Source organism: Peromyscus eremicus, chromosome 6 (assembly GCF_949786415.1).
Source record: "Peromyscus eremicus chromosome 6, PerEre_H2_v1, whole genome shotgun sequence".
NCBI classification, from domain to species: Eukaryota; Metazoa; Chordata; class Mammalia; order Rodentia; family Cricetidae; genus Peromyscus; species Peromyscus eremicus.
This window is the reverse complement of record NC_081421.1, coordinates 11,877,394-11,903,372: the sequence shown is the minus strand read 5'-3', so window position 1 is coordinate 11,903,372 and position 25,979 is coordinate 11,877,394. Positions and strand designations below refer to the sequence as shown.

Sequence of the window (25,979 nt, the reverse complement as noted above, 5' to 3'; positions counted from 1 at the left end):
CCGATCAAGTTGGGAAAGATCAACTATGAATGACTATTTTACTGCTTCACTTAACATTAACTCAAAAGATACACTATTCTAGATTTCTGTTGCAGCCTAACAATGTCCTCAGGGAAGCAAAGGTCTTATCACCTTTTCTTTCTTAGTCTTGCTGAGTCTCTGAAATCTGAGCTCATGGTTAAACAGTTGTCTTTAAGTGTGTGTTCCCTGGTAAGTTAACCAAGCTTCATTGCACACACCCAAGAATCTTTGTGCAGCACAAACAGGTCTTGATTAGGGGCAGGAGTGTGAAGTTGGGTAAGTAGAGAAAGGGGGTTGGATCTCAGGAGAGCTGGGGGAGGAGATGAATATGATTAAAACACAATACATAAAGTTCTCAAGGAATCCATTTTTAAAAATTTATTTCTTAAAATTATAAATAAGAAATCAAAAAAATTTTGCAAAGCACCACAATAGACTTTGCTTACATTTTCATTTTACTAAGGGTTATATGACTATCAAAGAAAAAAAAAAAGGCACTTGTATAGGCAACAAATGATGCCTTTCATACCCTTAATATGTAAACATAAAAAATGAAAACTATTTTCAACATGAACTAAGCTTTAAAGAAAAGACATGAAAACAGGACAAAAGAGAGGTATTTTCACTTTTTGTTTAGTATCTTTCTTATAAAAATAATTTCATTATTTATAGTCAGTTCCTATATACTATATATCCCTACAAAAACATTAAAATGTTTCCAAAATCCAATACTATGGCATTGTACACAACTGCATAACCCAAGCCACTGCTAATTTCCAGTATTTAGACCCAAACATGTATCATGTATACTTTTCTTAAAATATTTCCTTGCTGGGAGGTGGTGGCACACGCCTTCAATCCCAGCACTCAGGAGGCAGAGCCAGGCGGATCTCTGTGAGTTCGAAGCCAGCCTGGGCTACAGAGTGAGATCTAGGACAGCCACCAAAACTGCACAGAGAAACCCTGTCTCGACAAACCAAAAAAAAATTTTTCCTCATAATTTATAAGTTATTTTTATTTGGCAACCACTAGCTATGATATGTAACAAAAGTTCATTTTTTTTCTCTACAGATATAATTAGTAGAGTTCACTTTCAAACCTGGTAGCATTTTCAAAAGTGCCTTTAATAAACAGAGTCCATTTTTCCCATTTTCCAATCATAAAACCCAACTGTTGCTATGGTTTGGATATGGCTTCTGTCAAACCTTATGTTGAATGTGAGGTTTTCTGTAACATCATTTCAAGATGATAGAATCTACAGGGAGTGATTATATTTAAGGGAACTAGATATCTTGAGAATGAACTAGGTTTTGTGATTAGACCGATAGCCATGAAAGTAACTGTTATGAAGTAAGCTGACCAACAAGTCCCTTCTAGTTTGCATTTCTCTACTATGATATGGTAGCAGGAGGCCCTGACCAGAAGCTGAATGATGTTAGTGCCATGTTCCTGGAACTCCAGAACTCTGACAGTTAAATAAACATCTTCTCTTTGTGAGTTACTCAGCATAAGACATTTTTTATAACAAAAAACTCACATTTAGATCATTACATTACTTTGAACTAAGTAGAAATTTTAAAGATGAGCTTTAAGATATCTGCATATGAAAAAAAGAATGTTGTAAACAAATATACAAAACAACCAAATGGTTATGATCTTTACACCATAAAATGTCTTGTCTTCTCAATACATTAAAAATCAAGCTCAACCTAAGTATATTGGTGATTGAAAAATCATTGTAATATTCTTTACGAGGATATTAAAAGTCTGTTTAACAATAACTATTTTGAGAAAGAACATTAAAGCAAAAAATAGATTTAAAAAACATAATGAATGAAAAATTTAAACTTAATTTAAAAATGTACTCAATTGTAAAATTTAATAAAAATCCGTAGTATAAATGTAAGAGGGTTCCAAAATTAGAAAGGAGAATAAAAACATTTTTTAAAGAGAGAAAATGATAACATAAAGTTAAGATATAATTCCATAGAAACTTTATATAATTTTAAAGAACATGTGCTGGTTAGTTTTTTGTCAACTTGACAGAAGCTGAGGTCGTCTGGGAAGAGGGAACCTCTATTGAGAAAGCCTCCCTCAGACTGGCCTGTAAGCAAGCCTGTGGGCAGCCAGGTGTAAACAGTGCCACCCTGGCAGGTGGTCCTGGTTGTTTAAGATGGCAGACTGAACACATCCTGGGAGCATTCCTCCAGGGTCTCTGCTTCAGTCCCTACTCTAGGTTCCTGAACTACCTGATGCCTATCCTGCTTCCTTTAATGATGGGCTCTGAGCTAAGTCAATTAATCCTCTCCTCCCCAAGTTGTATTAGGTTACGGTGTTTATTACAGCAATAGAAAACAAACCAGAACAACATGAATTCATTTAAATACAAGTACATTAAAATGAATATAACAATAAAACATAAACTACTATACACTATGGAAGAATACAAACAGAAGAAAGTCAAACTTTAAGAGTCCATGCATTGAATGAATTTAGGACTTAAACATGCCTGCCGCCCCCAAAACACAACAACAAAAGATATATCGAATTACAGTTTCACATTTCTTAATGTTAAATTTTGGAAACTCATATATAAAATTTAAATATTCTTGATGATCATGTTTTAAAATTCTATTTAAATGCTCAGAGAGGGCACACTAGTGGAGAGACAAAATAAAGTAATCATAGTGGGGGACTGTACTACCTTAAAATTTAAAGAAGAAAATAGAAAGTTATTTCATTAAATACATCACAGTGTGGGAATGGATATTTGAAATACCTGTTATCTAGAATTTGCAATGGACAATCAGCACTCTTATTTATATTGCACATATCTGTATCTATACAGTACCTAAGAGTCTAAAACTATATATCCAAGATATCCTCAAAGATGGTGCAGAAAAGATTAAAATTTTACCAAAGGAGGTAATTAAAAGAGATGGACATATCTTATTAAGAAAAATAAATAAAGAAAAAATTGAGAAATGAGATGAATAAACATTTCATGAGAAAAGTATATGAAAAATGGCCAAATATATTAGTATTTAGAAAATGTAAATTAAGATCACAAGGAGAAATTACTTAACAGTAAAAATAATAGTATTTAAGAACTTTAATTAGAGCTATTGCTGGAAAATATAGATCAATATGAATTAAAAAATACCACTGGTGAGAATGTAAACCAGCTGATACAGACAAGTTATAAATTGACATTAAATTACAAACCTATAACCTAGCAATTTCAAATCTTGAAATTTTCATACCTGTGCATGATAGTGAAAAGGGTTAAGTCTCAAAATACCAGACATGATTTTTATAGTTTAAAAATGCAAACCTAAACAACATATTACTAAGCAGAATTCAACATAGTGTCTACTTTTAGTAGAGGGAATGAGGACAGTAATTAGAAGGAAACCATGGGTAGAGGCATCAAAGTTGGCAATGTTTTTAGCTTTTAAGCTTGTTGTTTGTTTATATTTAATCAGTATGTTTCCTGCTACACATATTTTTACACTACCTTATTGTGTTATAATAGTTATAAAGTATTTACATGCCCTATTTCAAGCTATTACTTTATTTCTTTTTTTTTTTCTTTTTTGGTTTTCGAGACAGGGTTTCTCTGTGTAGTTTTGGAGCCTGTCCTGGATCTCACTCTGTAGCCCAGGCTGGCCTCAAACCCACAGAGATCCACCTGGCTCTGCCTCCCGAGTACTGGGATTAAAGGCATACGCCACCACTGCCCGGCTTATTACTTTATTTTTTAGTCAGCCCATGAAAAAATGTTCTTCTGTCATAGTCTATTCAACTAAAACCTCAGTATCAAGCATGAGAATCTTCCTTTTGAGACCTTGGTCACAGAGTTCAAAGGACACCCCATCCCAACAACATAGGCTATTGGTGCTGTCCTTTAGTTGTCTCCCAGAATTGGGAGTTAAGTATCTATTGCTGAAAACAATACACAGTTTGGACACACAACATGAAGGATTTGAGCTAGACTGAACTGGAAGTACTGAGAGGTGCTATGTAAGCTACCAAGGGGAGGAGGAATCCATAGTCCTATCCAGCTGCAGTACCTATAAAACACAACAATGACCAGTATAACATAGCCCTAAGGGTAAAATAGTAGCACTTCTATCTTGTGAGTAACCAAAAGATATCTAATTGGACGTAGGACCTGCTCTATAGGAGGAAAGATTCAGACATAGTACTATAAACCGAGTCAACTATCTAAGACTGGTGAGGCCAGGAAACTTAGAGACTCCATTACTGCCACTTTCCTAAAGCAGTCTAGTCTCTAACTACATTCTAAATACTCATCCTTTCACCCACAGATAAATGTAGATCTCAGCTTTCATCAAAGTTTCTCTTTGCAGCAGATAGAGATTACTATAGAAAGCTACAACAGGTCAAAATGCAGAAAACTGACTGTGAGGTGTCCAGCCATGTTCTACAACACTACCCCTATATCTTGAGACTAAGGAACAGAAAGGAAGCAGAAAGAATTAAGAGCCAAAGGACCAGGACACCTGCTAAGAGACTGTGTCTTCTATATAGGTCAGGAAGCTACACTAATGAAGTCTCAACAACACGGTAACCTAAACAAAGATCTGAACAATGACACCAGTTGACATGATAATATGAATAGGGAAAAATCTTACAAGGCTTCCTTCACCCCTTTCTGTTTATTTAGCATATCCTTTAGAGTTCTGTTTGATCTTTCTATAACTGCTTGGCCTGTAGGATTATGTGGTATACCTGTAATATGCTTTATATTGTAATAAGCAATAAACTGTTTCATTTTAACAGAGACATATGCTGGAGCATTGTCAGTTTTAATTTGTGCAAGTATACCCATGATGGCCATAACTTCTAGCAAGTGAGTGATTACAGAATCAGCTTTTTCAGAACTCAAAGCAGTTGCCTATTGAAATCCTGAATAAGTATCAATGGTATGGTGTACATATTTCAATTTTCCAAATTCTGCAAAGTGAAACACATTCATCTGCCAGATTTCATTCCTCTGAGTACCCTTTGGGTTACATACTTTGCTTGGCAAAATGGTCCTTCAGGTTCCTGCTTCGCAGAGCAAACTGCCAGACATTCTACAGGACATAGAGAGAAATGACTGAGAGACTCTAGGCCTGTGGGCTGAAGACAGATGCCCCAATTTTATAGAGGAACTTTGGATGACTGTCCAGGCTGCCAGCTGTTTCTGTCTACTCTTGCAAGACTTCCAAAAGTTGTTTGCATCCTTCTCCTGTTACTCAGGTAATATTATATCCTTCTGGAGTCTTTGATGTAGCTGAAGACTAGATAGTTATAATTTTCTTTAGTTATGATAAAAGATAAGTTAGAAGAAAAAAAAGAAGTTAGATATGAAACCTTAGACTCACAAGTATAAGATACATAGGATATCTTCTTTAATTTTGCCAAATACAAATAGACTAGATATTATAAATAGTCTAGATATTGTAACTGTAATTCTTGCTTTTGATAACTGTTTTGTTATATGTAATTTTACTATGTGAAAGTTAAAATCTTCCTTTTTGAAAAAAAAAGAAAAGGGGAAGTGCTGTGGATATCACTCTGTATAAATAAAATGCTGATTGGCCAGTAGCCTGGCAGGAAGTATAGGCAGGACAAGCAGAGAGGAGAATTCTGGGAACAAGAAGGCTGAATCAGAGAGAAGCTGCCAGCCACTGCCAAGAAAAGCGAGATGTAAAGTACCAGTAAGCCATGAGCCACGTGGCAACTTATAGACTAATAGATATGGGTTAATTTAAGATATAAGAACAGCTAGCAAGAAGCCTGAGCCATTAGGTCAAACAGTTTAAATAATATAAGCGTCTGTGTGTTCATGTTGTAAGTGGGCTGTTGAACTGCCAGGGCTTGGCAGGACCCGGAAAAAAAACTCTAGCTACACTCTATGTATCTAAGAACAAAAATAAAAGTTACCTAAAGCAACAAAAGACCAACTGGCTGAGTTACCTTTCATTTTCTGTGATGACAGTTTCAAGTTGTAGTTTCATCTCACCCATGTGTTTCTAAAGAATAAAACACAGTGTAGTAATACATTCTCCAGACAATTAGATCTCCATTTAGTACTCAATTCACATGCAAGCCAGACAGACTTTTTGATATTTACAGATAAAATTTATTCATGACATTTAACAAGTATTATCACATGTAGATAGTTTAACAATGTACCAAACATAATAAAACATTTAATTTGAATAGATTATAAGTAAATAAAAACATTTTATGCAATAATTGAGAAATATTTAAAAATATATATCCAGGGAAACAAAAGAAGATACATTTCAGTATAATAAAAATACCAGTTGAGTTGCACATGGTGGCCTATGCCTTTAATACCAGCACTCGGGAGACAGAGGCAGGTACATATCTGTGAGTTGGAGGCAAGCCTGGTCTACAAAGTGAATTCCAAGACAGCCAGAGCCATTACACAGAGAAACCCTGTCTTGGAAAATAAAACAAACAAACAAACAAAAAAACAAAAACCCAGTTGATTGTTATACCTTGAAAATATATTGCTGTGAGATTTATTTCTGTATGCTGTGAATATGTGTGGCTCCCATTGGATAATAAATAAAGCTGTTTTTGGCCTATAGCAAGAAAGCTTAAAGCCAGGAGGGAAATCCAAGCAGAGATACAGAGAGAAGGACCGAGTCAAGAGAGACACCAAGCTGCCGCAAAAGGAGCAACAAGATGCTAGTAGACCGGCAATGCCATGGCCATGTGGCAGGCAACATATAGAATAGGAATGGGTTAATTTAAGATGAAAGAGCTAGGTAGCAAGAAGCTGAAACCATAGACCATACAGTCTGTAATTAATATAAGCCTCTGATTACTTTGTAAGCGGCTGTGGGACTGTGGATGGAAGAGATTTGTCAGGACCCACAGCCGGCTGGGACCAGAGAAACTTCCAGCTACAATATATCTTGATTAATGTATCTATTTAGGGGAAGCCTATGTAGATTCTCTCCTACTTCAAGAGGTAAAAATGGGAATGCTGAAAGAAAAAATTAAGGTCTTTTTTAACAACTATTCACTCTCTACCTCATCATCCTTAGTAATTATCTGAACCTGTTCTAAACAAGGTTGCCATGGTAAACAGACATGGTCACTGACATATTTTGCAGACTAGATGACTTAAAAACCCACTAAGTAAAATGCAATGAAGATTACAATCCATACTGTAATGAGAATGGAAGTTTCACTGGTTTTCTCTGAGATAATAAAGAGATTATTAGTATTTCAAAGGGAAAGGAATAGGGAATTTAATAAAAGAAAAATGGCAAAATAAGGAGTCAGTTTTCAAAAAGAGCTAGTCATGGAAACATGTTTAAAACAAAGGTATACTCAGCTCAAAATACATCCATCAGTCCTGATTGTGCACTCAAGGGTAAAGGAGATGAGCCAAGCCTGGAGCAGACCTGGCAAGAGATGTGTGAACAGGCAGCTCTCCAAGTCTGTCTCTCTCTCCTACTCAGAGAGGCTCAAAGCAGCTTGGCTTAAGAAATCACTAACCACCTTTTAATATGAACTTGGCATCAAAGTTGAATTTTTCCCAAGTTCTGGCTAGGCCAGAATTTCAGTTAAACTAAAATGAATTAATGTACTACCAGATAACTGACTATTGATCACATTTGCAAAAATACTCTAACTTGAAAAGTATCAAATACTGTAAATGATTATATAGAATATATATGTATATATATACATATATACACATTACATAAGTCACATTAAGGACTTTACTATAAAAATCTACATAGTACTTATATCATCAAAATTTTCCTATTATACTTTTTTTTGGGGTGGTGGTGGCTATCTTTATACATAGAATTACAGCCTGCTTTTCCTACTTTGAAGGTATATTATTTCTTGGTCATGTCTGTAATTCTTTTCTCTTTCTTTTTTTTCTTTTTTTTTTTTTTTTTTTTGGTTTTTTCGAGACAGGGTTTCCCTGTGTAGCTTTGCGCCTTTTCCGGAACTCGCTTTGTAGACCAGGCTGGCCTCGAACTCACAGAACTCACAGAGATCCACCTGCCTCTGCCTCCCAAGTGCTGGGATTAAAGGCGTGCGCCAACACCTCCCGGCTCTTTTCTCTTTCAATGTGTTAGATTTTGTTTGTTTGTATGTATGTATGTATGTATGTATGTATGTATATATATATATATATATATATACACACATATATATATATTTATTTATTTATTTTGAAAGTCTGTCTATGTAGTCCTGGCTGTCCTGAAACTATATGTCACTAAGGCTGGCCTCAAACTCACAGAAATCCATCTGCCTCTGTCTCTTGAGTGCTGGAACTAAAGAAACTTACCACTATACCCAAGTACATCTGTAATTCTTAAAACTAGCTTTACTTATTAATTATATCTATGTGAGCATAGATATGCTATTCTTAGAAGTAGATATCAACATGCTTTTTTTCCTCTCTAAAAAATATAGCACTATTACTCTCATTGAAGACTCTTGGGCTTTCTTGTGCAGCTTCCTTCTATAACAAAGTCAGTAATCACCCATAGGTGGTAAGAACACCAAATGAGAAACTTAAGTCAAGCACTTCAGAAAACAGCTCATTATAGAGACCCAGGAGTCACAGAGGTTATAAGAGGTTTTAAGAGCGTTTAATTTCCAGACAACTAACTGTTCTGGAACAACAGAAGTACACAATATATCATCATAGCAATGCAGAGTAAATTCAGTAGCAACTTCAGATTTGTTAGTTCTAAAACTAAAAGCAACACACCATTTACACAAAAAGGACTTTTGTTGTTCTTTAATTGCCCATCTAAAGGAAAAAAGACATTGTTGTGGACGTTTTAAGTCTAAATTGCCAAAGGCTAAAATTCTTTACACCATAAAGATTGGGAAATGAATTAACTTAAGAATTGTCTTAAGATAATACAGAATCTGGCTCTATACCTTCACTTAATTTATAAGTTTACAAAGGAATAAACTTGGAAGTGAAAAGTCTACATAAGTCTATGTAAAGAAAATATCTAACTATACTCTTAGGAGTTGGAAGCGTTGTGTTTTCTTAGTAAAGGTATTATTAATTAAATGTATTAATTAAATGTAAAAAAACAATTTAGCTCTAACTCTCTTGTTCCCATCAGCCCTGGGGTTTACCAGATATTCAAAGGCCTATACTAAAGTTGAGAATAAAATGCAATTTTATTTTGCATAGACTTATATTTTGAAAGCTTATGTTCAGAGGTGGGAGCCTGAGAGGAGACTGCATCATAAGGGCTCAAACTTCATCAACAAATTAATCCATAGCTTAACGGACAATTCAGAGACACTGCTTAGTTTGAACACACAGGTCGCCAGGGGTATGCCTTCAAAGACATTTTGTCATAGCACCCCTCTTTCTTCTCTCTGCTTCCCAGGCACCATGAAGTGAGCAGCCCCTCATCATGTTCTCCAGCTACCATGATATTCTGTCCCTTCTCAGACCAAAGAAATAGAACCAGGTATCCTGGATTGAAACCATTTGCCAAAGTCCACCTTCTCTCCTTTAAGCTGTTTTTTTTCAGGTATTTTGTAAGAGAGATGGAGAGCCTTCAAAGCTTACTGTGTGCTACACTTTAAAGCACAGCACAGAATCTCTTCCTGTCCATGCATTAAGAGAAAAGACAATGGGCCTAGCTAGCATCTGCCAGTCCCACAGCAGCATTCTGAGAAAATCAGTCTCCAGGGGTTATTTTTATACAAAGTCATTATGCTTTCTCACATTTGCATCCAATTAACCCTGCTTTCTTTACCATTAGTGAATTGATTCAGGGTTTGGTATCTAAGCCAAACACAATCATTAGTATATTCAAGCTCTAACAAAGAGCAGCCATTGTCAGCTGGTGGGCTTAGCCTGAGACACAGAAGTTCTGATTAAGAAATACTTCTAAATATTTATCTGCCATTTGTATTTCTTTTGTTTGTGAATTGTCTGTTATTTGATTGGCAGCTTTGATTTTCATGTTTAATTTTTACAGTTCTTTATTCATCTAGAAGGAAGCAGCAGCAGCAGCAGCAGCACCTTTAGAGAAGACAGTGGGGAAAGCAACAACAGAAGTAGGGCAGAGGGCAGGTGGGAGAGGGAGTTAAGGAAAAGTGCAAGTACTCATGGAGGGAGAGCTAGGAGGGGTCAAGAAAAACGAAGTATGGAGGAAAACCCCACATGGAAACCTATTACTTTGTAAGCTAATTTTAAAAAGAAAGTCTTTTAGAAATAAAATACTTATACTGTTATCCTGGCATCAGAAAATTTGGGAGGAAAGGTAAAATACATTTATTTCAATTCAAAGAAATGAAATATGGGTAACTGAAATAACAATCCTATATTATGTTTTGTTTTACACGACCTTATCTCAGAAGTCCCGAGACGGACCTGCCTATAGACAGCTTCCCGAGTTTATTTCCATTATTCTTAAGATAAACTTCCACTAGTAATAGAAAAAAAAAAACAACTAGAACTGAAGCCTATATTGGAAGTGGGTTAGTAATATCTTATCTAAAAGACATAACATAAAGGCATCTGACAGAAATAGATCTGAAAATGGGGGGAAAACCATTCTGCAAATAGTGACAAATATGGGTAGAATAAGGGTAAGGTATGAAAGGCTATGAGACTGTTCTGAGCACAGAGATACAAGCAAATAACAATGCAATTATGACACAGCCCCAAGCTTCTAAGAGATGCCTCTGCCAGAGAGCAAGGACAATGGAATACTGGATTTAAAAGAAAACTGAAGCTAATTTCTAAACATAACGTTTACAGATGAATGACACTTTCATATTTTCTTCTCAGAGTAAAACCATTCAAAAGCTTAGCAATTATGACTTTATACCTGGTAATAGGTCAGCTGTCTGCTTAGCTCTTCCAGATGTTTCTCATACTCAGCAATAAGAGGAGGTAAAGAACTAAAGGAAAATACAGAATTAAAAGATGGTGTATTCCGTCTCATTTACTTTAAGTATCTAACAAGTAAAACAAATCCCAAAATAAAAATTTGTGTTTAGTAGGAACCAACAGTTTGCTTTTCTATTAAACCCTTAAAAAAGTAGTATTTTGGACTGAAACCTCTTTGATTGTATGGAAGGGGCAGGAGGAGAAAAGGCTTGAGCACTGAAGGATGACAAACAGCTTCTCTGGCTTCCACCCAGTAAAGTCTCACTTTCCACGGGGTTTACTTGTATATATATTACCAAATACCCTGAGGAGCAGGCAAGATCATCCTCCATTATAATCCACTTTTACAGACTCCACCAATATTTTTATGAATAGAAGGTCACTAATGCTTCATTCCAGTGGACCATAAAATAAACATCCCTAAACTAAAAAACTCTTTCAATGATCAAGCATTTTAAAAAAATAATATGTATCTGATAATACTTTACCTTTGGTCATCTAATGAGTTTACTAGTACGTCACCTCTGCCTCCTTTGGACATGCTGTTCTATAACAGAAAATATGTTTTTAAAAATGTTTTCTCTATAAAAAAAAAAGAAAAGAGTGTTTTCTCATATTACTTTAGCTAAAATTGAAACAGGCTTAAAATTAAATGTCATTAAAATTTTTCAAAAAAAGGAGAAAAGAAAAACACTGAATTACATTGGTAAATTTAACAATACAGGATAAAAACTGGCCAATTAAAACTATAAAGAATTTTCTATTTGATGAAATATCTACCAGCCATCAATACTCATTATCATTATTTGTGGTGAACAAGGGATGCTTACATTAAGTTCAGTAACAATGCAAGGCTGCTTACTATCACTGTTAAAAGTTCTGGTCAACACGGTTGTAAGGAAGATTTAAAGGCAGAAGAACAACATGTGACACTATTATTATGTACAGATAATTTAGTAATTTACCTAGAAACACCACATAAAACAATAAATGTTAGGACAAATTGGAGAATACACTAAGTCCTAGAGAGAAGAAGTTCCTTTGTTCTCACCCTCTTTTGCTTTCTTTGCTGTGATATATGAGTTCTAAAAATAGCACATTTTGATTCTCTTCTCTATCACTTGTGTATCTAAGTGCTTTGGCTTTGTATTGAGCATGAAGCATACATAAACATCTCAAACTTGTAATAGAGGAAGCTGTTTATAACTGAACTTTTGGAATGATGCACAAAAACTTTATATTGTTATTCTCTCCCATACAATTAAAGTTTCCAAGTTACAAACTATTTTTTATGTATATTCTTCAGGAAATAATTGTAGTTAAAGTTGCTTTTAACATTTCTGCCTATACAGAATTTAAGTGACCTAAATAGTACAGTGGCAATAAGAGAATATTCTTGTAGGTAAGCTTTACTTTCATAGTTAACACGGTAACAATCAGTGCTATTTTATTTCAGCTTAATCGAAACTGTCTTTACAATTTGTTGCAGTTTTAGGGTTATGAAGTCTCTCAGCTATTCTTTATCTCTTTTATTTCTTTCTTTTTTTTTTTTTTTTTTGTTTTGTTTTTCGAGACAGGGTTTCTCTGTGTAGCTTTGCGCCTTTCCTGGAACTCACTTGGTAGCCCAGGCTGGTCTCGAACTCATAGAGATCCTGGCTCTGCCTCCCCAGTGCTGGGATTAAAGGCGTGCGCCACCACCGCCCAGCAAAAGCTACATTCTTTTTTTTGTTTTTTTTTTGGAGCTGAGGATCGAACCCAGGGCCTTGTACTTGCTAGGCAAGCGCTCTACCACTGAGCTAAATTCCCAACTTATCTCTTTATTTCTAATGGACAGTTTTGACAGGTAAATTCTTGATTGACAGTTTTGTTGTGTAGTTGAAATAAACCACCGCACTCTACCTGGTTGTGTGGTTTCTGCTAAAGAATTTACTGACAAACTTAGGAAGTTTAATTTGTATATAGTGAGTCATTGTCTAGTGCTACTGTTTTCAAAATTCTCTGAATACAAAATTTCTGAACACTCAATTACAATATGTCTTAGATAAGCCACTTTGGGGTTGAACCTATTTTGGAAACCTATGATCTTGGACGTCTAGATTTATCTCAAGTTTTATTAAGTTTTCATTATTTCTTTAAGTAACTTGTGCAATTCTTTTTATCCTCCTCCTGATACTTGAAGAAATTTGCATATTATTTTTCTTGGTTGTATCCCATAAATGTTTTCTTCATTATTTTCTATTCCTCTGAAAAGATAATTTCAGATGTTTTCAAGTCTACAGATTACTTCTATTTCAAGCCTGATGTTGAGGATCTATTACATTTTAAAAATCTTATGTATTGTAGTTTTTAACTCTAAAACTTTCGGTTTGTCTTTTTATATTGTTACCTTTTGTTATACAGATCCTTTTTCTAAAATTACTGAGGTACCTATTGGTATGTTCCTGTTGCTCACTGAGACCACTCACTACATTCTTATTCTCACCCACAGGAGGAATCACAGGCTGCCTTGAGGGAGGGCTAATGTGGTAAGGTGAAATAGTTTTTACTAGCGTAGATGCTGCTAATCTCCAATTTAATTTCATTTAGTTTTACTTTGTCTTACAGTGTGCTGTAACTTCTCTATTGAATTCTTGGGACTCTTAAAAGGGACTTAATATTGTCTGTAGATGGTTATAAAAATCTATGTACTATAGAAAGATGATGGTATAAAATTCTCATTCTGTGCTTTTACTTATTACCTACTATACAGATTTCTTTGAACTCCAGAGTCTCCAAAGTTTGTGCACCAAAAAGTGTCCAAATGGGGGATGGGTGACCATAGAGAGCCGGCAAAACACAAGACCACTAAGTTTCACACTGGAGAGGGAGACTAGAAGGAACACAGCACTCTCTGGCTCTCACACTCTGCTCAGCAGTAAAACAGTGTGGGGAGAGGAAGCTGAGGCAGCAGAGTAAACTGCCGAACCTGAGTTCAAGGCTCTCAGTACTGCTGGTAACAAGCCAGAGGCAGCAGTCAGACAGCTCCAGAGGCCAAGTAATCTGAGATCCATGAGTTCTGCAATCCACTGCAAACAGACTGGCTCCTGCCAGGGGGCTGCGGGCTATCATCCACTATGCCCTCCACAGCCTGCGCTCTGTGCTCCCTAAATTTCTTAGCACATCTATATCTACCTGCTCCCCATGCCCCAGCCCCTGCTACTTCTCCTGCCTATCTTCTACCTGGCCCTATGTCCGCAAGCTTCACAACTTAGGGCTGCTCCTTAGTTTTGCATCTCTAGAATGCTCCATATCAAACAAAAGCCTCTTCTCAACGTAGCACCTATCTAGAGTGCTCTTTGATAGTAAGAGCAATGCAACTGCTCTCTTTTCCAGTGCTAGGCTACCACACAGGAGGACTTACGCTTTTCAAGAACTGTGGGTTTCACCTGTGGAGAGGATTGCCAGGATGTCATTAGGACTTCCTGCATACTTTTTGCTTGTAGCCCCAGTACCTCTACCCTCACCACTGCACTTGTGGCTCCAGGGTTGAAACTGCAGACTGTGTTTTACTTTTCTCCATGCGTTTTAGCTGTACAAGGATAACGAGTCTCCAAGGGATGAAGTAAACATGGTAAAGATTTAGACATCACGGCTAGAAAGGAGCTCGACACCCAGTTTATGTTACCACAGCATCTCTGCTCTCACCACTGCAAAGTACACAGGGGAATCAAGACACGTGTAATGGAGTCGCGAGATGGGGAAGAAGAGTACACAGGAGTTGGGAGACAGAACACATTCTGCCACGAAGATTAAGAAGAGGAACCAAGATTTATTACATGATTATAAAAACTGCACATGTAGAAAAGAACCTACACCTGCTAAGAATTAAAGCAGGTGTAGTTTGTAACAGTAAGGGAAGATGTGTCCCTGACTGGTTTGCTACCTTGAGGGTTCCAATAATTAAGATCACAATGCATAGCACAGAAACTTCTGATGGCTGTCTTGCATCCATGGCTGTGTCACTAGTAAAAACACGTCCATGATCCATGATCAAGCAGCTATAGCTTGTAGCGGATGTGCTGCAAAAGCATCCAGAGAGCTTCTGGAGCTTCAAAAATCTGTCTTTTGCTGCTGTTACTGCTTAAACAAGCTTTTAGACCCATGCTATCATATATTTACCAGATTAAGTTCACCTTGTTGATAAAATCTAAAATTAAAGTAAAAAAGCAACACCTCAGGAAATAAACATTAAAAATCAATGCATATATTATTATTATCAGTGTTAGTTTATGTTTCAGTTACAATTTCTGGGTTTTTTTAATTGAGGAGATAGGAATCAAACTCAGGGCCTTACACATGCAGGACACTTAACCAACATTCCCAGATTTTTCAATAATATCATAATTGCAACAATTGAAATAGTTATACAGCTAGCCACATTTCGAGAAATAACTTTAGTATGTTTCAGAGCTTGAATGAATTTCCATTTCAGACCTCAGCTACTTTAACATATATATAACATTAGCTCCACAGATAGAAAAAAAATTAAGCAATTTCTATGGACAAAGAACTTACTTTCAGTTAGAAAATCAAATTTTCCCTTACAAGAATCAAAGCTATAAGCAAAATTTCAAAGATTATAGGCAACTTCAAATGTGAATAATTCTAAGTAGAATTCATATTGAAGATCTGTATTGACTGTAATCAATAATTCATAAGGATGTAGAATATATTTACAACCAAATTTTAATCTAGTTTGTTACAAATTATTCCACATACCTGCATAGTTGGGTCTTTGAAAATATGTTCAATATGATGCTGTCTAAGAATATCATTTAGCTTATCATCTGAAAAAAGAAAACCAATTTCAATAAGTCTATTTTGCAAACCTAGACAAACAGCAGCTACTATGTGATGTATCCAACGAAAGCTTTCTAGTCTCTAAGATTGCTTCTCATAAGATGAATCATCGATTTCAGCACATCATTTCAGAATGTAAAATTAGGTCTTTTTAATATTCATAAACCAAATAATGACTCCCAAATGGAATACAGAATAGCTACAAAGAACTAATCTTTTCTTTCATAAGTTTGAATTATCAGTCTTTTCTGGCAGAAGTGGAAACATTCTCCATTGTTTTTTGTTCCCACTTCTATACTAAAAAGGATTAGGAAGATACGAATCATATTCTTTCTTCATTTCCTTTCTTTCTTGCTTTTTTGAAGATAGGGCTTCACTTGGGCTAATCTAGAACTCATATGTAGCCCAGGCTGGCCTGACATACTGGCATCTTCCTGTCTTTGCCTTCTGGGTGCTAGGACTACAGGCACGAGCCACCACCACACCTACCTGTGGACATTTAAAGTCAGTTGAAAAGATTATCCATTCTATACTGAAGAGAAATTGTAGGACACAGAATCCAATTTCAACAGGAATGTCATGAGATCATGAAAAAGATGGCCCAGAATAAAGCTGAGAGTTCTTACTAATATGCTATATCTGTGTTCACCATCAGGAAAGAAACAGGGAAAGCAAGATGGCTCAGGAGATAAAGGTACTTGTCACCAAGCCAGATTACATGAGTTCAATCTCTAGAATCAACAGGGTAGGACAGAGCCACTTTGTCATGTTGTACTCTGGCTTCTGTATGCATTCTGCGCGCACACACACACACACACACACACACACACACACTCACACACAGACACACATGCACACATCCTCTGTGAACGCCAGCATCTGCAAAAATAAATTTTAAGAGGGGCTAGAGAAATCACTCAGCAATTACAACATTAGCTTGTTCTAGAGAATCTGAATTCAATTCCCAGCACTCACATGGCAGCTCACAACTGTCTGCAACAGCAGTCTCTGGGAATCCAACACTCTTTGGGTCTCCACCAGCAATACACGCTTGTGATACATAGATGCTGATGCAGGCAAGTCATATATATATATATATATATATATATATATATATATATATATGTCTCAGGGATGAATTACAAAAATATGCATTCTGAATTAAACAATAGTTTAAATGTGATTAATCATAACTTAATAGTAGAAAGTTCTATATCTTTGATTTAGAATTAAATTGAATAGCCTTTGTTCTTCAGGTTTAGGAATCGTTTCATATTTTAAAAATATTTGATTAGATTTTATCTGTTGAACACTTCTAATCTGGAAACCCCAAATCCAAACTACCACAAAAATCTGTTATCATATTAGCACTCAAAGGTTCCAGATTTTAGAGCATTTTGGAATCTGGATTTTCTAATACAGGCATGCTCAATCTGTATTAAAAAAAAAAAAAAAGGCTTAAAGAAACAAATCTATTGCAAAAGGTTAGAAAAAGAACAGCAAAATAAACTCAAAAAAGGCACATGAAGGAAGCAATAGAAATAAACCTGGTAAATAAACTCACAAATAAGAGGATTAAAAAATAATCATTTACTATTTTAAACAAACATTTGATGAACTTCAAGATATATTTATTGTAAATAAGACTAGAAGGACCTTAATAAAATGGATGCTTACACATCTACACACACACACACACACACACACACACACACACACACACACACGCTCAAAACCAAAGAACTACACTTCAAACATCACACCTTAGGGGAAAAAATGTTGAAAGCCTTTCCCTTAGGTCTAACACAAAAATAAATTCTCATGACATTTATTCAACACTCTAGTGGAAGTCCAGGTTAATTAATGCAACACTCAAACAATTAAATAGATGAGAGGTGTGATGGTTCAATGAAAGAAGAAACTCTTGTGTGTTAACTACTCCATAAAACACAGTCTTAAAGTCAGGAAGTAAATTTAATAATGTTGTTAGTTACAAGGCCAAAATGCAAAATTAATCACATTTGTATATACTGACACCACAAATTTTAAATAACGAAAGACAGTCATTTCTAGTATCATCAAAAATAAATTTCATAAAAGGAGTATAAAATTCCTATAAAAATTTTGTATTTGATAAATTAATCAGTAGAAATGAAAGAACTAAAGAAGTAAAGAGAGAATTCACAGTATGAAATCTGTCTCCTAAAGCTAGTTTCCCCCAAACTGATCTACAAACCCAATGATATTCCAATCAATATTTAAAAATAGTCATAGGAACTGAAAGCCAATTCTGAAAGGAAATAGAAAGAGAACTAAGACAATTGTACAAAAGAACAAGATGATCAGGCTAGCTCTATCCGATAGCAGCATGCATAAGGTTATAATTTACAGAGCATGATAGTGATAAGAGAAAATGTTCTGTCCCTGTGATAAAATCCCCAGGAAAATAACTTGAAGAGTTTTCTGTGGCTGGGTGGTGGTGGTGCACGCCTTTAATTCCAGCACTCAGGAGGCAGAGCCAGGCAGATCTCTGTGAGTTTAAGGCCAGCCTGGGCTACAGAGTGAGTTCCAGGAAAGGCGCAGAGCTACACAGAGAAACCCTGTCTCAAAAAAAAAAAAAAAAAAAAAAAAATTTACTGTGGCTCATGGTTTTGGCTCATTGTTTTGGCTCCATTGTTAAAGGTAAAACGGAGCATCATACATCCTAGCAGTGACTGCAGTGAAGCCAAGCTATCCATGGCAGCCAGGAAGCAGAGGAAAAGAGCCAGGAGCTAGGGACAAAATATATCTTTCTCAAGAAAATTCACAGGCACTACTTCCTCCTAGAGTTTCTACAGCCTCCCAATAGCATCATCAAATGAGACTAAGCTTTTATCACACAGCCTTTGGGATGCACTTAGGAGTCAAACTGTAGCAAAGAATAAACAAAATTTGCCAATTAAAAGGTATTTAGAATGCATAAATATGATCCTAATAAGTTAGGATCAAAGAGATATTCCAGAACTGGGACAGGGGTAGATAGAGAATGGGTTATCTTTTTGCTTATGGATCTAGGTCAAGCAGACAACTGAGGTAAAATAATTTAATAACATTCGCAAAAATCAATTCCGAGAGAACTATAGACTTAAATATAAAATAATAAATTTGTATAAAAGAACCAAGAAACACTTCTATAACCTTAGGAGAAAGACTTTTTAAACTAGAGCAAAAAAAAAAAAAAAAAGAAAGAAAGAAAGGAACATTTGCGGTGGTTTGAATGAAAATGGCCCCCACAGGCTCACAGGATTAGGAGGTGTCACATTGTTGGAGAAGGTGTGTCACTGGGGTAGGCTCTGAGGGTTCAAAAGCCACAGCCATTCCCAGTTAGGGCACTCTCAGCTACTATTCTAGACCCATGCCGCCTGCCTGCCACCATGTTCCTCACCGTGATGGTTATAACCCCCTGAAACCATAAACCCGCATAAACTGTTTCTTCTGTAAGTTGCCTTGGTCATGGTGTCACATCTGAGCAAATATGAAAGTAAGACAACATTTAAAATAAAAAATACCAACAAACTGGACTACATTATAATTAAGAACTTACAAAAAAAAGAACATTAAGAAAATAAAAACAAAAAGCATAAACAGAAGACATTTCCAAGATCTATAATTGTCAAAGATAATGTATCTAAAATAAAGAACTTCTAATCAGTTGAGAAACAGACAAAATGGATCAGTATATAAAAAGTATTCTGACGAGTTCAGCTAACAGAAAAGGAGCTCAAGCTCAGTAGACATTAGGAAAGCATAAATTAAAACTAGTACAAATTTAAATTCAAGACTGGTGAAAACGGGCTAGCGGGGGAGTGGCTCTGTTGGTAAAGTGCTTGCTTTTCAAGCTGGAGACTTGAGTTCAATTCAGAGTCCACATAAGAAAAGCAGGACTTGGTGAAGCACCCTTGTAATGTCAGTGTTGGGGAGGTGAAGATGGGGATCTCTGGGGCCTCCTAACCAATCAGCCTAGGCTATCTGGCAAGTTCTAGTTCAGAGAATGTGTCTCAAAAAAGAAAGAAAACAACACTCAAAGCCCAAGGAAGGACATCAGAGGTATCCTCTGGCCTCCACAAGCACACACATCTGCAACCACACAGAGAACTGGGGAATATGTGGAACAAACTGAACTTCCAAACATTGCTGATGGGAGTTAAAATCACTAAACTTTAAAATTAAATATAAACACAATTCTTGGCAACATAACGAACCAAGATGTAACTGGACACAAGAATCATGAAAAAAAAAGTACCAGTATTATTCCTAGTGACCCACTACCTGGAACTATCTCAGATGTCCATCAAAATAATAGATGTGCGATTAATTAAAAACTGCCAAGTGTGTATGCAATTAAAATGAAATAATTCGATCTATATGTGATGATATAGATAAATTAAAAAATATCATGAATGCCAGCGGTGGTGGCGCACGCCTTTAATCCCAGTACTCGGGAGGCAGAGCCAGGCAGAGCTCTGTGATTTCGAGGCCAGCCTGGTCTACAGAGCGAGATCCAGGATAGGCACCAAAACAACACAGAGAAACTCTATCTGGAAAAAACAAACAAACAAACAAAAAACTAAAAAATATCATGAATGATGAAGGACAGAAGAATACATAGTTCATGATCTTACTTTTTAAAACTAAAACACAGAAAAACTAAATTAAGAAATAAAATTAAAGAGCCACTATGGGGTTAGGGAGAAACCTGGTACCAGGGAAACTCTCAGGAATCCAAAGGATGACCCAGTTAAGACTCCTAGCAATAGTGGAGAGGGTGCCTGAACTGGCCTTCTCCTGTAATCAGATTGGTGACTACCCTGTCATCATAGAGCCTTCATTCAGTAACTGATGGAAGCAGATGCAGAGATCCATGCCAAGCACCAGGCTGAGCAGGGAGGAGGGATTATATGAGCAAGGAAGGTCAAGACTTTCATGGGGAAATCTACAGAGACAACCAAACTAAACTAGTGGGAACTAATGAACTTTAGACCAACAGCTGTGGAACCTGCATGGGACTGGACTAGGCCCTGTGCACAAGCGAGACAGTTGTGTAGCTTGGTCTGTTTAAGGCCCCCCCCCCCCCCCGCCCCTCCCGGCAGTGGGATCAGGATCTATCCCTGGTGTGTGAGCTGGCTTTTTGGAACCCATTACCTATGGTGGGACATCTTATCTTGCACAGCCTTGATGCAGTGGGGGAGGGGCTTGGACCTGCCTCAACTGAATGTACCAGGCTTTGTTGACTGTCCATGGGAGCCCTTACCTTTTTAGGGGAGGGAATAGGGCGTGAGTTGGAGGGGAAGACTGGGGGTGCTAGCAGAAGGAGGGAAGAGAGGGATCTGTGGTTAGTATGTAAAATGAATAAAAAATTTCTTAATAAAGAAAAAAATGAAAAAAAGAGAGAGACAGTGGTTATCTTTCACTATCATTGAGGAAAAGGGACGGATAAGTTTTTAGAGGTTCTAGCCATTTCTCAACTAGAATTTTATTACAAGAATTTTTCACTTTGCAATGATACACTTGGCTTGTTTTCTCTTGTGTATGTTATAAACAAATGCACATAAATATGCATATGTACTAGCCAGTTGCTTTTGTAAATTTTGGAGACATTGGTGGTATCATGTAATACTCAAGTTTATTAATGTATCTTTTTTTTAGTACCCTGAAGACATAAAGATATAATCTTATGGACTTGAAAAAATTAAAGATTTATTGTATTTTGTTTGAGGTCAACCTGGGCTACACAGAGAACTGAAGGCTAGATCTTCTCAAAACAAAACGAACAAAACCAAATGCAAGTAGTGAGAAGTAAGTAAGACTGACAGAAGTAGAGAGCACAAGAAGCAGATGGGAGGATGGACAACATCCACCTGTGTCTCAGCAGGTAATGAGATGGTGTGGTTACTAGGACAACCCACATCTTTAACTGGCACCCGAGGTTTTCATGTCTTCATATACCTTACAATTCCGTGCTCCCTTTTCCTAAATATATAAATTTCATGAAAGCTTTGCTGCGTGTTTGAGAATTTCTTCTTCCGCTCTACTGGTCTTTTACTGAACTACCACTCAGTTTTCAATTAAAAATAGTCTTGCTTAGGGTTTGCTAGTACTTGGAACTCAATTTTTACCTAAGAATTACGGTTGCTTTATTCTTCTAAAATTTAGATATTCCTCCATCATGCAAATTCACTCATACAATTCCTGTCCCACATCAGATTGTGGCCAGTTATTCATCTTTATTGATGTGAAGTTTTTCCCACTTCAAACCTAAGAAATAACATCATTGTTGTAGTGTCATGATTTTAGTGTGTGCGTGTCAGGAAGGAGAGACAGACAGGCAGGCAGGCAGGCAGAGAGAGATACACACAGGCAGACAGACAGACAGGGAGGAGAGAGGGGGAGCGAGCGAGCACGGGGCATTAAACATGTACTAGTTACCAAGCTAAGGGCTTCATTTGTATTGTCTCAATTAAGTCTCACAACTCCACAGAGTTAGGGTGTTCTTACACTCCTAAGGGAAAAACAACAAAAACAAAACCAGAGGCACAGGAACCTAGGAATTTTGCCCAAGATCAAACTTAAGAAGTGTGAGAGCTAGGCAATACACTTACAGAAACAAATTTAGAGATTATGCCCTTAACCTTTGGTCTATGATACTTCCAACGCGGTGCATGTTCCCCTAAGCTTCCCTGTTGCTCAAGTCAAGAACCCGAGTTGCTCTCTCCTTTTTTCCAAACCTCTCAGCCTTCAATCTCTGCATCCTCCTTAGGTCACTTCTTACCTACGATGACTGTAGCTAACTGACCTGTACTCCTCTATAAACCTCTATATTCTGTTCAAGGCAGCCTTGCTGTCTTTAAACAAAGCATACTCCCAGTCCCTCCAATGCTGCAAATACTTGGGATGCCTAAACCACTCTGACCAGTAAACACACACTGCTAAGTCAAGTTTCTGTCCAAATCTCCTCTGACCATGGTTTAATAACTACGTAAGTCAATGTTTGTTTAGCACTATGTGTCAGATGCTATTCTCCTTTATATCTCAATGTTTACTCAATAATTTCATCAACTCTACTCGGTAACTGAGGCAAACGAGTCAGCAGCTGCTGCTGCGTCAGTGTATTTATGGGATTTATGTATCTCCCTCCGCCAATGACATGCTTGGAGAACAAGAATATCTTCATCCTTACATCAGCTATGTTTGTATAGCACCTGGCACGTAATAAAACAGTAGCTCAACAAACACCTTTTCCACTAATGACCAGAGCAGTGCCTGCGGGTCCCTAACTGCAGACTTGGGAACTCCTCCTGGCCCATCAGCCCTCGAGTTTCTTCGAGCCCCAGAGAAGCATAACAAACCGATTTCGTGTCTAGCCGACTCCTAAGCACGCTTAAGGAATCTATGAGTATTTCCCAGCGGTTCCGCTTCGCTAAGTACAGACATAATCTCATGTACATCACCAAGCATTCTGTGAAGCGGACTTCTCTTAAGTTTTTACATATTTCCACGCTGGGACCCAACCGCAATCAAAACATATCAGTAGGTCAACGACAGCGACACTGCACCTTGCAGATGAATTTTCCATCAGGGAATAGGGCGCTTACTTTGGTCTTTCAGTAAGTCGAATTCTGTGGCCATTTCGATATTTTAGTTTGGAGTTTTCATCCCCTTTATCGATTCCTCGCAGGGGGGCAATAAGATTTTTTTAAAAACAAACAAACAAACAAAAACCCAGCCTCCCGCTGTGAGGGACAGCAAACAGCTAAGGGGTCGCCGTGGCAGCCGAGCGCCGGCGCGGAGGCATCAGCATCCCACTCACGCGGCGGCGCAGCCCGGCCCGCAGCTCCCCCGAAGCCTGGCGACGCGCGTCAGCCTCCGCTCGGCCGGACCCGGGCGGGGGAAGGGGCGGCGGGGCGGCGGGGCGGCGCGGCGGCGCGCGGCCGGAGGGCGCCGGGTTCCCGTCGGAGCGCGCGGGACGGCGGTCCCGGGACGCGCCAGGCTCGGCCGCGGCGACACGGCGGGGCTGAGGGGCGACGCCAGGACCGCGGGGGAGCCCGAGCCGCCGCCGAGTCCACTCGGCCCGCCCTGCGACTTTGAAAGCGGTGCCCCGGACCGTTCCTTGGAGACGGTGACGCCGCGTCCGTCATCACGCGGGCGTCGGCGCCTGCGTCATCGCGCTGCCTCGGGCTCCGGCAGGCCATTGGCTGTCTGTCAGGCGCTGGGCGGATCCCTCAGCGCGCCGGGGGCTGAGTCGCGCGCTTGGCGCCTTCCGCAGTGCCGCGGCGGGTGTCTGAGGTAGTGTGGCGCAACTTGAATTTTTTTTTTCCTCTTTCTTTCTTTCTGTTGGTAAGAAACCCGAAGACTGTGACAGGAGCAGGCACTAGATACACATTCTCGTTGCTCCCCGAGTCTTGGTTTCGCAGACACTAAGCGTCTGTGGGGCGTGTGCAGGGAGGGCTGTGGGTCCTGGGGCGGAGGTGACGCCGAGTCCCCTCCAGTCAGCTTCCAGCAGTCGCTTCTAGGTCTGGAAGTAGTGACCCTCCTGCTCCTAGAAAAGAGAGCTGTTGTCGAATATTTAACCCAGTCACGTAGTCGGGATTCAGGGTAGCCTGCAAATCCTGCAGGTACGTCAGAGATGTTTCTTCAAATCTAAGGACACACAAAAAAAGTAAAATTTGTATCGGTGGATAAATTGCCACTCCCAGTTTTAAGAAGTGATGTTGTGCAGGTTTGAGCCGTAGAGCTTAAAACACACAAACACACATACACAAAAATGCTGGAGAAAATGACATTAGCAAAAAAAAAAAAAAATGTACTTGTAGTTTATTACTGGCTTTATAGAGCCTTTTTAATTGATTATATTTTTATGCATTGAAATAAAGTTTCATTAAATATGTCCTGGTCCTGAGATGGCTCCGTTTGGTTATGGAGTGCTTGCCTGATTTGGGATTCCCAGCACCCACATAAAAAGCCAGGCAGGGCCCTGTGTGCCTTTAATACCAGTACTGGGGAGGCTCAGACAGAAGGTTGAGGGGAAAGGGATGCTCTCTGGCCAGCAGCCTAGACAAACTGGAAAATTCCAGGGTCAGTGAGACACTGTCTCAAAAAGTAAGGTCAGGTATGTTAGTAAGATTTCTTTTTCTGTGAGCCAATAACTGGTGAAATAAAGGTTGAAAAAAAAAGTTTTTTTTTCATTTGAGAATGACACCCCACCTCAACCTCAGTCTGTAAACAGGCGCAAACACTCTCCCACAGGGACACACACACAAACAAAAGTCAAGTATGTTCTGGATGAAGTTCTGTTGAATGGCTTAGAAGTTTTGTAACCCTGTACCCATAAAATAGTGTAAACTGTGTTAGCCTTCTTCCTCTAGAAAGACTAGCTTTAAAATGTGTATATGTCTGTAATAGCCTTCCACAGGTTTAAGTTAGCCTTGAATCTGTGAAGGGTCAACCTGGTCAGGTTCTTAGTGGCCGTAAACTTACACTGATTGTGCAAGCTCCACCTCCCAGTGTAGACTACTTTCTGATGACGCTTCTCACTGACTCTCCTCAAAGAGAGCTCCCCACTTTTGAACTTTGTATTGTAATGTAAGTTGGCATTGAGTAAGTAGCTATAAATTTAATATTTACACTCAGCGTTAATAAAATATATTGGTGTGGAAAAAGCAAAGTGTGACCTCTATATAAAAATGATGAATAGTTTTTGTCTAAATTGAATAGTGAAATAGAACTCTTATGTCTGCACTTGAAGTGTTTGGTTGTATACGATCATGGTCAAAATAAACACAAATCGTTTGAGCTTTCATCCATTGAAAAATTGAACTACTAATTTAACTACTAATTATAGTTGAACTACTAATTATAGTAAGTTGACACTAAACACCTAGTATTCTGCAAAACAAACCTGAGGAATATCCAAAGTTGGAGTTTAAGTAAGCAAATTTCAAAGGAGCTCATCACACCAAGGATTTGAGCCCAGAAAGTATGATTTCACTATCACAACCTTTAACTACCATGTAATACAAATTATATCTAATGTTTTAATGTGTATAGTTTCTAGTTGAAATAAATGAATTGCTACTTTACATATTTTATTATAATTTCAGTGATTTACAGTTCATTTTCAAATGGCTTTATG

General features: G+C 37.9%; 2 protein-coding genes across 13 annotated transcripts in view; one reads left to right on the top strand and one right to left on the bottom strand.

Annotated features, from left to right (window-relative positions):
* Window positions 1-23,736, bottom strand: part of Sclt1 (sodium channel and clathrin linker 1) — a 115,991-nt gene extending 92,255 nt beyond the window's left edge. For 4 of the 8 annotated variants that reach the window (XR_009379733.1, XR_009379732.1, XR_009379734.1 and 1 more), the window contains exons 1-5: window positions 23,443-23,736; window positions 15,731-15,798; window positions 11,461-11,519; window positions 10,911-10,983; window positions 6,010-6,065 (exon numbers count right to left, since the gene is read on the bottom strand). Coding sequence is in view for 5 of the 8 variants with exons in the window: in XM_059265148.1 (XP_059121131.1) it covers window positions 6,010-6,065; window positions 10,911-10,983; window positions 11,461-11,519; window positions 15,731-15,798; window positions 23,443-23,476 (290 nt within the window). In the remaining 3 variants the exon portion in view is untranslated. Of the gene's footprint in view, window positions 1-6,009; window positions 6,066-10,910; window positions 10,984-11,460; window positions 11,520-15,730; window positions 15,799-23,442 lie in introns of those variants that run through there. The other 4 variants (XM_059265147.1, XM_059265150.1, XM_059265151.1 and 1 more) reach the window with 4 other exon arrangements.
* A 145-nt stretch (window positions 23,737-23,881) lies between these two features.
* C6H4orf33 (chromosome 6 C4orf33 homolog) overlaps window positions 23,882-25,979 on the top strand; it is a 65,475-nt gene continuing 63,377 nt past the window's right edge. For 2 of the 5 annotated variants that reach the window (XM_059265154.1, XM_059265152.1), the window contains exon 1: window positions 23,905-24,133. The gene's annotated coding sequence lies outside the window, so the exon portion shown is untranslated. Of the gene's footprint in view, window positions 24,134-24,186; window positions 24,463-25,979 lie in introns of those variants that run through there. The other 3 variants (XR_009379735.1, XM_059265156.1, XM_059265155.1) reach the window with 3 other exon arrangements.